Below are 15917 nucleotides of genomic sequence, written 5' to 3' on the forward strand. Positions count from 1 at the left end.
TAAAATCTCAGCATGTGACAACCCAGCAAAGCTATGTTAAAACATTTAACAAAGGGAAATGCACATTTGGGTTCAAAGTTATAATATTTTAATGCCTGGATTTTGAACAAAGTATTTTCTTTTGGAACATTATGAGGTCTAGAAAGATTGAGTCATCAAAAATATTTAAAATACTTTGTCTACAGATAATTTAAGATGATTACAGCACAGTCCTTACAGACGGAATGAAAACAGCCAGAAGCACAAGCATGTGCTGACTTGACACATAACATCTTTGGACCACGCAGATTTAAAGAGTGGTTCCAAAGAGCATTTTCCTTCGGACTCCGTAAATCCCTTTCTCTTGTCCAATGAATAATGAAAACGGAATAAAGTTCAAAAAATTGATTCCCAGTTCCAAACTCCTATGACTGAACTTACAACTTTGAATCATATGTTCATTTCCAAATCATTTCCAAGAAAATTAAGGTCAGTTTAATTCTTTAGGACAATCCCAACCCTTGGAACAGAGTGACAATAATAGGTTACAAAGAAAGCTCAGAATCAAATCATTTAGAAAGAACTTTTAAGCCCTGGCCAGTGTTGCTCAGTTGGTTGGAGCACTGTCCAGTACATTGAAGATTTCGGGTTCAATTCCCGATCAGGGCACATACCTACGTTGCAGGTTTGATCATCAGTCAGGACCTATAGGCAAGGCAACCAATCCATGTTTCTCTCTCTCTTCTTTCCCCTCTCTCTGAAATCAATGAACATATCCTCCGATGAGGATTTAAAAATAAAGAACTTTTAAGAGGTATTTCTCCAGATTTAGCCATTTATATTCATCTTTTGTTTAAAGTTGTAACAGTAATGAAAAATTAAGATTATAAAAAAGACAAAACCCATAAGTACAATTATGCTTGAGTATTTATGTTCTAAAATTAGGATTAAATTGCCTCTTCTTTAAGTAGAAATTGGGTTTAGAGGAATTCATGTCTATGAAAGGACTAAGACAACATATTATTACAAATGGCATACCAGCTTTAAAAAGTTGAGGTTTCCTTTTTGAGGCATTAGGTAAACTTACAGTAGAGGGATGAGCTGGATTATGAACGACAATTCTTAAGAAATTAAAGGTCAGCAGAATGCTTTCCTATTCTTAACATAATATTTGATATTAAATTTCAAATTAATCCTAAGAAATAGTACTCATGTAAAAGAATGCCTGTTAATACTTCGAGGGTACAAAATATACAAGGAAACCAAATAGCTGAGCTGCCTCCATTGTAACCCAATCCAATTTTTCCTTAAGAACAAGTTACTATCTCACAAAATAGGAATATCTATTTTGTCCTACATGAAGAGTGCAGACCTAAACCTTATAATTAAGAGCTTCCCATTTTTAAAAGTACACGATAATGAAAATTATATGAAATGCTACACATCAAGTTATTGCTGGTTTACATGGCAATTTTATAGTATATAAGGCTGGCATTAGTGAATTCTAAGACAGGGAAGGGAAAAGTTAGTTCATACACATTTGTGAACATAAAACAAGGCACTCAATGGCAACAGTGCTGTCCCAGAATGTCTTACAGACCAGCTCCAGCAGGTAACCTTTGGTACAGCTCCTTAACCTCTTCGTGCTTTGCTTTGCCTTTGTCCACACTTTGCTTACGCATCTCGGCCATCTCAATACACCACTCTTCAAACTTGGAATTATCCCGATCTACCAGCTCTTGAAGAAAGGCTATTCAAAAGAGAAAGAAAAAACAAAACCACTTTATCCTATTTTCAGACACTGAACCATGCAGGTCTCTAAATCATATCAAGTATATCATGCTGGTGCATATTTTGGTGGCAGCTTCCTACTATGGTCTCCTTTTCTGATAGAGACCCCCAAACTGAAAGCAAAAGTGAAACCGAAGACAGACACTAGAGTGCGAGTCCCCACCTGGCTATCCATGACATTACAGCCAACCAGAACCATCAAATGGCTCAGAAACACAACTTCAAGATACATGCTACTGCCCTGGCCAGTGTGGCTCAGTTGGTGTCGTCCCGTGCACCGAAAGGTTGCCAGTTCGAATTCCAGTCGGGGCACATACCCAGGTTTTTGGTTCAATCCCCAGTCGGGGTTCATCTGGGAGACAGCGATGTTATTCTCTGATATCAATGCTTCTCTCTCTCCCCGTTCCTCTCTCTCTAAAAACAATAAAAACATATTTTCTAAAAATTAAAAACACACACACACACATGGTGCTGCAGAGCACAGAACAGTATTAGATAAAATGGCAACGAAAGAATGCAACAGGCCAGTAGCAACTTTCTTCTTTTTTGAAATCTAGAAAATACTTAAAAATAAAACCAATTGCTCTTTATAAAATGTGTTTTTATTGACTTCAGAGAGGAAGGGAGATGGACAGAAACATCAATGGTGAGATAGAATCATTGATCTGCTGCTTTCTGCATGCCCCACACTGAGGATCAAGCCAGCAACCCAGGCATGTGCCCTGACCGGGAATCAAACCATGACCTCCAGGTTCATAGGTCAACGCTCAACCACTGAGCCACACCAGCCAGGCCCAAACTGCTCCTTAAATACTCCTGGATTACTTATTGGATTTTTAGAACTTGTTTTTTTTTTTTTTTGTGGGGGTTAGGGAGGTTCAATGGAATAGTTCCGTTAAAGGCTCCCTTATTTTAAAAACTCACTACTTTAAAGCAAATTTGTGATGATTATATCTACTTTCATGAATGTTTACAATATGCAATCAACCTATATTAATAACAAAAACAATCTGTTCTTGTCATTGGCCTTTCAGCATGGTATTCTAAAATATTTGCCTTAGACAATCTTGGGAAGTTGCTTACCTGGTACCTGAACAGATGTATTGGGCTTTTCTTGAGTTTGAAGTCTATAAACCAACATGTATGCATTTCGAGAGCAGTGAGTTCCTTTGCCACACTTCGGTTTACGTGTCTGGGACTTAGAAGGTTCTGCTGAGGTAGGGAAATCAAAAGATGATTAAATTAGAATGCCTAGCTTGTTTTTTCTTTCATGGGGGTGGGGTGGACTTAAAAATAATTCCTACAATATATGATCAAGAAACTTTTACATGGATCTAAAACATTAAAATGCAACACAAATTTAGCAGGCTCTACAGATGTTTGAATCTTTAAAAAAGTCTCTTACCCCTCCCCCTACTGCCTTGCCTGCCATATTCCATTCTCAAAAAATGTTAAGTACCGTTTTTCATGAGAACATACCTAGAACAATAAAAGTACTACTACTCGAGTTTTATTTTAATATTGGTCTTAAATTATAAAAATAAATCCAGACTTAATTCAATTGCCCAAAGAAATAAAATTAACACACACACATACACACACACACACACACACACACATACTCAAGACACTCTAATGAGCAAAAACAATAAAATAATCAGTAGAAACACTAAATGTTCTACCTGGTCTATAAATACCTACTATTCTTGTAATAGAATATTTTCTATTTTTAAATCAAAAGAATAGTCAGCACATGGAGATCTGTAGAAAGATTGCCCACATTCCTTGAAAGCCAGCAAAGCCAGGCAACTGCCATGCCCCTCCCTGATTTCTTGGAAAAGTGGTTCTGATCCATTACAAAAGAACAGTGGCAAGGAGACACATGCTTATTCCTGTTCCTTTTCCCTTATTTAGGTCCCAGGTCAAACCTTACCCCCAAATGGCAAATATGGTAAGAAAGTCATGAAAACCTCAGCCAAGATGGCTCCTACCGGAACCATGCACTCCTTCAGGGAATAATGGGTATTTTGGCCTAAGAAAACTAAGTGGATGAGAGCTCCATACTAAGACACTATTTTAAGAAGTACCTCATCACTACAAAATGGCAAAAAGCTTCCTCCCCAGAGGTGCTGCTCCCACTCCATGGGTGGGATAAGATACTCAACAGGAAGGAGTAGATACCATCCTTGGAGCCACGTTCCCTTGCTGTAATTACTGCCAAAAATAAATTTCCTGACCCAGAGGAAAGGACTACAAATCCTACATATTAAATCTACTAGCCATCATTTTTAGTTTAATACTTACCAACCTCTCTCCCAATTAACCTGGTAATTGAAAATATTGAAATATTTGCCTTCAAACATGGCATTATAGAAACCACCTCTGGAGCAAAATCTTTTTTTAAATTTAGGCATTGCTAATAAGAGATGTTCAGAGACTGTATTTAAGAAATACAAATATCCTTGACAGTCTATTAACAATCTTGAACCATAATAATTTATCACAAATATTTCCGGCAAAAAAATATTTATATTTTAAAAGGGCACTCACAACTTAAAGGTTTTACCTAGATCTTCCTCAATCCCTAGTTGTAATTTCTTCCCCTCCATCTTTTCTATGTCTTCATCATTAAACTTATACCATTCACCAGACTGTGGATCTTTCACGTGGGCAATGTAGTGGCCAGAATAAGCACTCACTCCTCTGTGTATGAGAACTGCACTGAGTTCATACACATAGGACCCACCTAGAAAAGGAGAAAGTGAAAAAAATTTGAGGTAACAATATTTTTTCTTGTATCCTAAGCCTAAATAATGAATACAATTCTTTATGCATCTGATAGAATTCTAAACATGTCACCTAAGATTTTAAAAAAAATTAAGACTTATATGATAAAATAAGCTCACTATATTAATTCTCCATTCCCTCAAAGGCAGAGGAAAAGCTATGGCATCCTGGGCACTGAGGGCTACAAAGCTACTCTGTATTATACTTTGCCTTTCCCGGATAATTTGCCTGAGTCATATACTTACCAAAATTCTGCTCAAATTCTCCAACTTGTTACAAAAATCAATTACGCAAGCTAATGAAAGATGACTGCAAAAGTAAAATCTATTGTTTATGTAAAATAAAAATGTTTTCAAAAAAAATGAAGGTAAGTCATTAAGAAAAACTGCCTTTCAAAATAGTTATAGGCAAGACAACTGGAAATAAGAGGAGAGAAAACATTGGAAATCTATACTGATTCTACACTCAGATTTCTTCAAAAGCATTAAGTTCCTATTCTCCTTTAAATAAACAAAGCCTACACAGCCAATCAACGATTCTCTCATCACTGATATTTCTATCCCTCTCTACCTCTCCCTTCCTTTCTGAAATCAATAAAAAAAATAATAATAATTAAAAAAAATAAAGCCTAGCCTTGACCAGTTTGGCTCAGTGGATAGAGCATCAGCCTGTGGACTGAAGGGTTCCAGGTTTGATTCTAGTCAAGGGCATGTACCTTGGTTGTGGGCACATCCCCAGTAGGGGGTGTGCAGGAGGCAGTTGATCAATGTTTCTAACTCTCTATCCCTATCCCTTCCTCTTTGTAAAAAAAAAATCACTAAAATATATTTTTAAAAATAAATAAAGCCTACACACCAGCCTGTGGTGCCAGTGGTTCGTGAGAAGGCTTTATCCATACAGCAATGTATCAGCAAATGAATATAAATATTTTAAGATACAACAAAGTACTTTAAAGTTTGAAAAAATATATGTTTTAAAGATTCTAAACTTAAGCCAATGACACGGAGGACATATGTGTTGGAAAAGATCACTTCTACATTTTATTATTAAAAAAGGAGAAAACAATTCATTAGCAATCCCACAGACGTAATTACTATTAATATTTAAACCTGCAGGTTTTTCTAACAAACATTATCATCATCTTTCCATATCATTAAATATTCTTCTAAAATTATTTATAATGACTATGTACAAGTACCACACAATACTGGACAACTCCCATACTGTTGACTATTTAAGCTGGTAGCATTTTAGTAACATTACAAACAATAATTATTACCTTTGTAGTAAAAATCTTTGCACGTTTCACCACTACTTTATAATTTCCTTAAAGCTGTAAGGAGTGAGTCACAAGGTATACTCACTCAACAAATACACATGATGGACACGGTTTAGGCACAGAGGATACAGAGGACAGTTGCAGCATTCTTGTAGCTCAGTAGGAGACACAGTAATGCAAATAGCTGGAACAAAACCCACTTAACCCGCCCTAACTGAACATCATTTAGATGTAAGTTTAAAATAACTTTTAAATGCATTAACTCATCTACACCAGGAATTCTGTGCGTTTTTGTTTTTGTGTTTTTTTTTTACACCAGGAATTCTTCATAGCATTTGCTATTTTTTTTTTTAATCCTCACCCGAGGATATCTTTCCATTGCTTTTTGTTTTGTTTTTTAGAGAGATTGGGAAGGAGAGGGAGAGTCAGAGAGAGAAATATCGACATGAGAGACATGTTGATTGGTTGCCTCCTACATGTGCTCCAACTCAGAAGGGTATCAAGCCTGCAACCGAGGTACGTGCCCTAGACCGGAACCAAAACTGGAACCTTTCAGTCTGCAGGCCCAACACTCTATCTACTGAGCCAGATCGGCTAAGGCAGTATTTCCTAAATTATTAATGACAATAAACCACAGAAGTATTGGCATTAACGATATGATTCTATTACCATTGTATCATATCACATCACCATTATTGCTGATACATTTTATACTCAACTTAAGAAAGATGGTAATTTGTTTTTTTTTAATCCTCACCCAAGGATATGTTTTTACTGATTGTAGAGAGAGAACAAGGGGGAGAGAGAGAAACATGGATCAGTTGCCTCCTGTATGCACTCTGACCTTGGAAGGAAACTGCAACCTGAATGTCTGCCCCAAGCTGCAACCAGGACTCAAACCCTGGCCTCAGTGTACAGGACCACGCTTCAACCAAAGGCGCCACACGGCCGGGGTTAGAGCGAAGGTCATTTGTTCAGCCAAATTCAACAGTGACACAGTCTGTAGTCAGTAGTTTCGTTCTTCCAGGGAAAAGCCCATTTTAAGCCACAGTCCTGACAGAGCATCGTACACTTTAAAGCTCACATATTTACCATATGGCTTCCCAACCTCCCCAATCATTTCTTTTCGAGGTTTTGTTTGATGGCTTATTTCTGCAATGAGCTGCCTCCAAAACCTTTTTATGTAAAGAGACAGAGTTTATTACATAATTTCGACATCAAAAATTTCATCAACAGTACAATCAATCTTAAAAGGGAAGTAAAACAGTCCTTCCAGTAAGGGCAAGATGTTGGTTTTCTCTGATAAGAATCACCCTGTTTGGTAAGGTAAAGACTATCAAAAGAGAAAGTAGTAAACTATTTCTTGTTGGAACTATCTCATAGCATCCTAGAACTCTTCTCACTAGTGGTCAGATATGAATTACAATATACATATTAGATTTATGTCACCTAATGTTTTTGATAAAATGTTTTAAAAAAAGTAAAAAATGTGGGGGCAGCTTGGAGACTTACTAAGGAATTACAGATACATATTGACACTTAAAGGTAACAAGTGTGGGTTCAGGAACAGTGAAATATCTTTTTCATTTTTTATTCTTTTACTAGAGGCCCAGTGCACGAAATTCATGCGGGGGGGGGGGGGGGCGGTTGTCCCTCAACCCAGCCTGCACCCTCTGGCAGTCCGGAAACCCCGCAGGAATGGGCCTAAGATGGCAGTGAGACATCCCTCTCGCAGTCCAGAACCCCCCTGGCTCTTTAGTGCTGCTACAGAGGCAGGAGAGGCTCCCACCACCGCTGCTGCGCTTGCCAGCACAGCCGTGAGCCTGTCTTCTGGCTGAGTGGCACTCCCCGTGGGAGCGCGCTGACCACCAGGGGGCAGCTCCTGCGTTGAGCATCTGCCCCCTGGTGGTCAGTGCGCATCATAGTGACCGATCCTTCTGGTTGCTCCGCCATAATGGTTGCCTAGGCTTTTATTATATAGATACCCTTAATTATGCAGGCATTGATGAACCATCTAATCTCTGCAGAAAATAAAGTAACATATCAGTTCACCCAAAAAGCCTTTGTTCCCAGAGATTAGGTAATAAAATGTAGTAGTACTATTCTGTATTCATCACAGGTAGATCACAAGTTATGATCTCTGAGCACTATGATCATCACTGCTCAGTAAAAATATTACCTTTATGTTCCACATAAGGCTCCATATCCAAAAGCTCTGAGAAGCCAATGTAGGTATTCAGCTTTTTCTTATGTCCAGTTTGCCTAAACAAGAGAAAAGCTAATTATAGTTATACTTAAAACAATCATAATACAATGCATAAGCTCTGTCATCTATCTTAATAAACTCAACAGATTTCCTTCTTCAAAGACCTGTATAAGTATACATAATACTGTCTTAGAATTGAGCAAAATAAATCGATCACTTAAAAGGTATGAATTTAAAATGCTAATTCCAAACAGAGCACTTATTTCCAGAGGTTTGGATTTGATCACAAGAGGAAACCACAGATGCTCCTGCTTTTTTATGGAAGAAATGACTGGTTTTAATGATAAAAGGTATATATTCCCATGGAGTTGAGGGTACCATACTGAGCAGAAAATTTTATTCTAGTTCTTACACAATAATACAGAATGTCAAGGTAATTCAGTTCCGACCTAAATGTTTGCTTTTCCTTTGCATCTTAAAAATAATTCCCCAGAATAAAAAATGAGTCTCTACTTTTCTATTTCTGAATTTTATGTCTAGCTTCTTTAAGAATTTTGTGATAAAATCATGAAATACACGCATTTCAAATCAACAGGCTCCATCTATAACTTTCATCCTCAAGCTAGCATTACAAATTATAATTACCTGTCTACAATAAAATCTGCACATTATTCCACAATGAGCTACAAACACTGCACATACTTACCTGTCAAAGACAAAACGCATGAGCTGCAAGTTCAGAGTGCAAGGAAGGCTTAGCAGTCGGATCTTCCTTGTTGCATTCTGTTTACTTTGACAGTTTTCGCAGAAGTATCGATTGTCTCCCTCTAGTCTTTCTTCCTGATAAGGAACAAGACACTATATTTTAAAAACTAGGAGATGGGAAGTGGGTTTTAGAAGCATAGAACAGACTGCGGAACCTCAGAGAGAAGTGGGGGGGGAGAAATCAAAGAACTTGTATACATATATGCATAACCCATGGACACAGACAGTAGGGTGGTGAAGGCCTCGGGTGGGTGGTGGGGGCATAACAGAAGGAGTCAATGGGGGGAAGAAGGGGTCATATGTAATACTTTCAACAATAAAGACTTAATTTTTTAAAAAAGAAATATCATATGCATTTTGATGCAGCATAATTAATTTAAAAATAGTGAATAGGTACAAACTACACGTGGGCACCACAATACAAAATTAATTATATATATATACTAGAGGCCCAGTGCATGAACATTCATGCACTCAGGGTTCCCTCAGCTCGGCCTGCGCCCTCTCGCAGACCAGGAGCCCTTGGGGGATGTCTGACTGATGGCTTAGGTCCGCTTCCCCTCCCGGCTCCCCATTCAGTCAACTTGCATATTAGGCTTTTATTATATAGGATACACATACACAAATTTTACACACGTGCGTGCACACGCACACTGGGTTAAAATTATTGAACCACATAAGAGAAAGCTAAAAGAAGAGTGCAGGAAAATTCAATGTCATAGCTAACGGTAATTTCTTTTTACATTTTCCTTGTTTCTATAATAGCTTTTGATACAGATGACTGTAAATAATACAATACTGGCACCACCACTGTATTCACTTGGCTCCAGGATCCCACATTCACTTGTTTCCCTTAACTCACTGGCCAGTACTCCTCCTCCTCAGAGTCCTCTGCCAACTGCTCCTATCTCCCTGATTTCTTCATGTTTGAATGTCCCAGGGCTCAGTCCTTGGTCCTTGTCTCTCATCCCTGGGGATTTTTTTTTTAATATATATTTTTATTGATTTCAGAGAGAGGAAGGGAGAGGGAGAAAGAGATCGAAACATCAATGATGAGAGAGAATCGTTGACTGGCTGCCTCCGGCATGCCCCCTTCTGGAGATCAAGCCCACAACCCGGGCATGTGCCCTTGACTAGAATCGAACCCAGGACCCTTCAGTCCACAGGCTGACGCTCTATCCACTGAGCCATACCGGATAGGGCATCCCCGGGGACTTTATCTAGCTTCAATTTATCCCTCAACTATACCTCTCAAATGTAACATGCCCCAGTGCAAACTCCTGATTCCTCTTCCAAACCTGCTCCTCCCATAATCCTTCAGATCTGGGTTATGGCAACCACATTCTTCCAGTTGCTCAGGCCAACCTTAGTAATCCTTGACACCTCTTGCTCTCCATATCCAACCTGCAAATTTCATCAGCTCTACTTTGAAAATATATCTAAAACCCAAACACATCATCTCTTCAACTAAGCCTTGGTCCAAGCCACCATCAACATCTGTCTGCCCTGGCCCCACATCAGCCTCCTCTTCTCAAGACAGCACCCAGTTATCCTGTTAAAAACAGGTTACATCCCTCCTACGCTCACAGCTCTTCAATAGCGTCTGACCTCACTCGAATAAAAGTCCAACTTCTGACAAAGGTCTACCAGGCCCTATCTGAAACGGTCCTTGGTTATCTCTACAACTTCATCTCCTGTCACTCTCCCCTTTTTTGTTTCACTTCAGTCACAAAATAGCCCAAATATGCTCCCTCCTGGTTCTTGCATGGCTCACACCATCACCTTCTATCACCTTATTTCTAATTGTAACCAACCTCACCCTCATCCCTGCCATATTCTCCACCCTTCTTGCCTGCTGTAGTTTTCTCCATAGCACTTGTTACAGTTGACACTCTTTGTATTTTACTTATATTTATTTTACTGCCTCTCCCTGATCCCATCACCATTACACTATAAGCTGCTTAAAGGCAAAAATGTTTTGTCTGTTTTGCTCACTAATGGTTATCCCCAACAGCTGAAACAGTGTCCGAACAGCGACCACTCAACACTAGCTGAATGGATTCAAGGAATGAGTATCTCTAGCATCTAATGGTTGTGCTAAGAGAGTAGGGAGAGTACAAAAATAGTAAGTTCATCTATTATGCTATGTGTCTGTTCCTTCTCGATAGCAAAGGTTTCCTCCTAGCAGCTTCCCCCGCAGAACAAAAGGGAACCACTTCCACATCAGTACATCAATCTAAATATACAGAAAGTAGAAATATCAAGTGGCAGACCTGAAGAATGACCACAGTGATATAAAAATTATTTACATTCAACAGATTCTAGCTCTCATTAAATGAAAATGTAAATTAAACAAAGTAACAGCTTAGATTTCCTTAAACACTCTACTACCCCTGATCACACAGTAAGTTTTTATACACATAAAATAACCTGAAATAGTCAAAAATTATTTTAAGATGCAGCCTGCTTCAATACTTTATAATTTACTAAGGTTCTTCTAGATCATTACATAACCAGAGACACTTCATATATAGAAAATGTTGAAATGACTTTACCCATTAAATCAAAAACCAGTCAGAATAGTATTTAACTGTTAATGAGCAAAAACAATACATACAACAAAATTGAATACCTTCAAAAATTCCGAGATACAATCTGTTAACTGTTTATGGCCTTGGATATTTAACTCCAGTTCATAAAACTTTGATAAAAGCTTAGACTCTCTGCCACACTGATTGCAACTGTAATAAAAGAGTGATAAAATTAAGACCAGGGTGGGAAAAACAAAGTTCTATTGTTTTACATCCTAGAAATATAGATAGAAGCGTTTATTCCCTTAGTTCTCTTTCACAGAAATTATTTACACTATATATATTTAGTAAACACAGACAGTGATTGGTGAGGCCATGTGTTTTAGGATTAGGAAAGTTTTTAAGAGTTATTCTACATTTACTCTTAGTATTCTAGCTGACTTTAATCTTACTCTTTCAGCTCACACCACAGCCATAAAGTAAGTGGCAAGTGCTCAACCAGACACAGTTCCCAACACCTGGATGGGTTCAACTGTAACTATAAAGACAGTTGTTTACATGTTCCCATGGCAATGTATTGTTATAAATATTTCAGGTCCCATGATAATCCACAAAAGCTGTAACTTGGAATTGAACTAAAAATTAGATAACATATGAACGATTGTCTTAGAGTAAAACATGAAAAGCTGAAACACACTTACACAGTTACGTAAGCATATTCCCCACAGAACTGCTGTTGGACAATGTTCCGCACATCTGGATTCTTTTGTTTAGACAAAGTATCTTCCAAAAGAGACATAAAGAGCTTTGAAAATTCTTGGGCATCCTACAACACAAATGTGGGTTAATAAAAAGAAAAATCAAATCTTGCTTTTCAACTTCTGATACAAGTAGAAATAAGTTAAATATTCCCAAAACCATCTGTACTTTGAACTTGACATTTATGAACAAGGACTAGAGCTGTACTGAATCAGCTTGTGCCCAAAATAGAAATTTTCAGAAATGGGATCAAGAAAAATGTATAATAAACTGAACAGTAAATAAATGCTCTACTTCAAGATAGAAAAAATAATTTATAAAAGCATTTCCTTCTATAAACATTCCAAGGGATGCTTGGGTACCTTTTTATATTGAAAAAATAAACACAAGGTTCTTACCTGCTGTTGCCCTGTGTCCAAGCCCAAGGCTTTAACAAATCCCGATGGATCGATGTATCGCCTATTACTGTTTTGCAACAAGGCAAACAAGTACTGGAGATGCTCACAAATTGTTTGAGGCTCATAATCTATTTTTAAAAAATGTTTATGTTTAAAAAACTGCTACTCTTTAAAATATACTTCATCTTCACATGAGATATAATTAAACACCCTTACATTCAAACTATATAGTATTTTATTATTGTTTTAAAACTTCTAAAGAAACAAATTCATAACCACATGTCTTTTGGAAGTAATGAGGTGGCCATAGCTGTCTATATACATCCTATGAAAGCAAGAGGCCATATGTACATTTCAACAATCACAGTCATGACTAGTTTCTACAATGTCAAATCACACTGAAAACATCCATTCCAGTAATAAAAACCATATTCACCGTTCGTATAAGATGGCCAAACACTTTAATGAAATCTCATTAATGTGGTCTTGCCACACACAGAGCAAGTGACAGGAATCTCAAGGCTAGAGTTTCAAACTTGAATGAAAAATCCTAGAATTTTTGAATAGCAAATTTTAATGAGTTGGGGGAAGGTAGGCAAATCAGAAGCATGAATCTCAAGGGCCCTAAAAGACTTGAGTGTTACCTTCTGTGCCAGTTATTAATTTATTGCCTCTCACCTCTAAATCCACCCTTCTTTGCCTGCTCTATGATAACAGATGAGCTCCGCAAATATTTCTCCTTTGCCAGGTAGGGCAAGGTTAAATCTTGTCAGTAGGGGGCACTGGAGAGTTCAGTTATGCCTCTCACCACACTCCTGGGGGGTGCAGCTTCTCACACTCCAGGTCCCTGCAGCCTACAAGTGGCCAGGAGCGTCCCTCAGGACCTCCTCTGGTAGCTGGCTGCACAGTAGAATGCGTCTGTTGAGACACTTCCTCTTAAACGAGCACCCAGTGAATGACCTTCAGGCACCTCTCAGGTGACTTCACAGAGGCTTTTGGGCCCAGCACCTTCCTGTAGGCCAGTGGTTCTCAACCTTCCTAATGCCGTGACCCTTTAATACAGTTCCTCATGTTGTAGTGACTCCCAATTTCATTGTTACAAATTGAACGTAATTAAAGCATAGTGATTAATCACAAAAACAATGTCATTATATATGTGTTTTCCAATGGTCTTAGGCGACCCCTGTGAAAGGGTCCTTAGACCCCCAAAGGGGTCTCGACCCACAGGTTGAGAACCACTGCTGTAGGCAGTTTCCAGCAGAGCCCCACGGAGGCATCTCAGCACACATCTCAGCACACGTTAGGGCATCTAGTGAGCCTTGGCAATGCTCTCTCCAAAGAGGTCTGGATATCCGCCCCAGGCTTACTGGCTGCTCCCTATGTCCGCTACTCCTGTATTGTTTCAAGTCCTGTTTAATTCTTACTAAACAATTCCTCATTAAGTGAATTTCCTGTTAATAATCCCCTTTGCTTTCTCTGTTCAAGTTATTGTGCAGTTTGTCTTCTGATTAAACTGACAGTTTATCTCTTTACTACCAATTGTGACTTCCAGGAAATCAGTATTTCATTTGCAAAATAAAGATAAAAATCTTACTTCCTGGGGTGCAAGGCCTTCGCAGCCTGTTAAAAGCTGTCAAGTAAGTCTTATCTACTCCAACTCTTTTATTTGACAGGCTAGATACTCCATAAGATCTTCAACAACTCCTACTCCCTGGTTTTCCTATCTGTAAAATAAGGGAGTGGTTGAGCTGGGCATCAAACTCAGACCACACCATTCCCAACAAAAGCCCTTTCCACTACACGGCACTGTGACCATTAAGATAACAGCAGAGCCCTAGTCGGTTTGGCTCAGTGGATAGAGCGTCGGCCTGTGGACTGAAGGGTCCTGAGTTCGATTCCAATCAAGGGCACATACCCGGGTTGTGGGCTCGATCCCCAGTAGGGGGCGTGCAGGAGGCAGCCGATCAATGATTCTCACCATTGATGTTTCTATCTCTCTCCCTTTCCCTTCCTCTTTGAAATCAATAAAAATATATTTAAAAAAAGAAACAGCAGAAATGTACATGCTTATGAAGAACTTCGGTGAAATATTAGAATTTGTGTATTTAGAAAATGTATTTAAATTTCTTGAAGATACCCAAAGAATTCTGGCAATGGTACATCAGTTTATAAAATAAAAATTTAGTTTTCATTTGTTATTTAACTACCTTCTCATTGGTAAATTTATACTTCAGCAAAACAATGCTAAAATTTTTTAAATGATCATTTTATGATTCAACCTTTACATACACTATTACCTTAAATATGTAACACACTATTGGTCCAGATTTAAATATTCAGAACTATAGAAAGAAAGCATGTGGAAACAAACTTAATTTTTAAACATTGTTGTGTATTGATTTTTTACTGAGAGGAAGGGAGAGAGACAGAGAGTTAGAAACATCGATCAGCTGCCTCCTGCACATCTCCCACTGGGGATATGCCCGCAACCCAGGTACATGCCCTTGACCGGAACCGAACCCGGGACCCTTCAGTCCGCAGGCTGGCGCTCTATCCACTGAGCCAAACCAGTTTTGGCCAAACTTAATTTTTAAACATTGTTGTGCAGCAAAGATTACCATTGACAAGGACAGGACCAAGACCCTCACGTATCACCACTGTCTGAAGGGCTGAAAGAGGTGGGGCTTATACATCCTATCTTTTCTCACTCCTAACAAAAGAGATTAGCATTGTGCCCTGGCTGGTTTGGCCCAGTGGGCAGAGTGTCGGCCTGGGGACTGAAGGGTCCCGGGTTCAATTCCAGTCAAGGGCACATGCCTGGGTTGCCGGCTCGGTCCCCAGTAGGGGGTGTGCAGAAAGCAGCTGATCAATGATTCTCATCATTGATGTTTCAATCTCTCTCTACCTCTTTCTTCCTCTCTGAAATCAATTTAAAAAATAAAATAAAAAGATTAGCATTGTGCTCAAATCAGATCATATAAAAGACAGCACGAGGTTTACAGATGAACTACTGACTAGGGCCTAAGGCATAACTGCCTTGCCCTGGGCTGAATATCGACCTCATTAGAGTTGTCAGTAGCCTCTTAGAATTATTTGTTTACTTGGCGTTATACTGAACTATTTATTAATTAAAATACATCAAGAGCCCTAACCTATTTGGCTCAGCGGATGGAGTGTCAGCCTGCAGACTTAAGGGTCCCGGGTTCGATTCCGGTCAAGGGCATGTACCTTGGTTGCGGGCACATTCCCCGGTAGGGGGCGTGCAGGAGGCAGCTGATGGATGTTTCTCTCTCATCGATGTTTCTAACTCTATCCCTCTCCCCTCCTCTCTGTTAAAAATCAATACAATATATTTAAAAAAAAATACACCAAAAATGGGCAAACTAGGCAAGAGTAACTTTGTCTGCTTTACTGACTGATTC

General features: G+C 38.8%; 1 protein-coding gene across 8 annotated transcripts in view; it reads right to left on the reverse strand.

The window, feature by feature from the left end:
• Nucleotides 1-15917, reverse strand: part of USP48 (ubiquitin specific peptidase 48) — a 65785-nt gene that overhangs the window by 36060 nt on the left and 13808 nt on the right. For 4 of the 8 annotated variants that reach the window (XM_006094017.3, XM_006094016.3, XM_023758309.1 and 1 more), the window contains 8 exons: nt 12496-12623; nt 12040-12164; nt 11440-11548; nt 8749-8882; nt 8016-8098; nt 4337-4516; nt 2854-2982; nt 1580-1729 (listed from right to left, as the gene is read on the reverse strand). In XM_006094017.3, coding sequence (XP_006094079.1) covers nt 1580-1729; nt 2854-2982; nt 4337-4516; nt 8016-8098; nt 8749-8882; nt 11440-11548; nt 12040-12164; nt 12496-12623 — 1038 coding nt within the window. The remainder of the gene's footprint in view (nt 1-1579; nt 1730-2853; nt 2983-4336; nt 4517-8015; nt 8099-8748; nt 8883-11439; nt 11549-12039; nt 12165-12495; nt 12624-15917) is intronic. The other 4 variants (XM_006094018.3, XM_014460277.2, XM_014460278.2 and 1 more) reach the window with 3 other exon arrangements.

This window comes from Myotis lucifugus, unplaced genomic scaffold (genome assembly GCF_000147115.1).
Source record: "Myotis lucifugus unplaced genomic scaffold, Myoluc2.0 scaffold_128, whole genome shotgun sequence".
NCBI classification, from domain to species: domain Eukaryota; kingdom Metazoa; phylum Chordata; class Mammalia; order Chiroptera; family Vespertilionidae; genus Myotis; species Myotis lucifugus.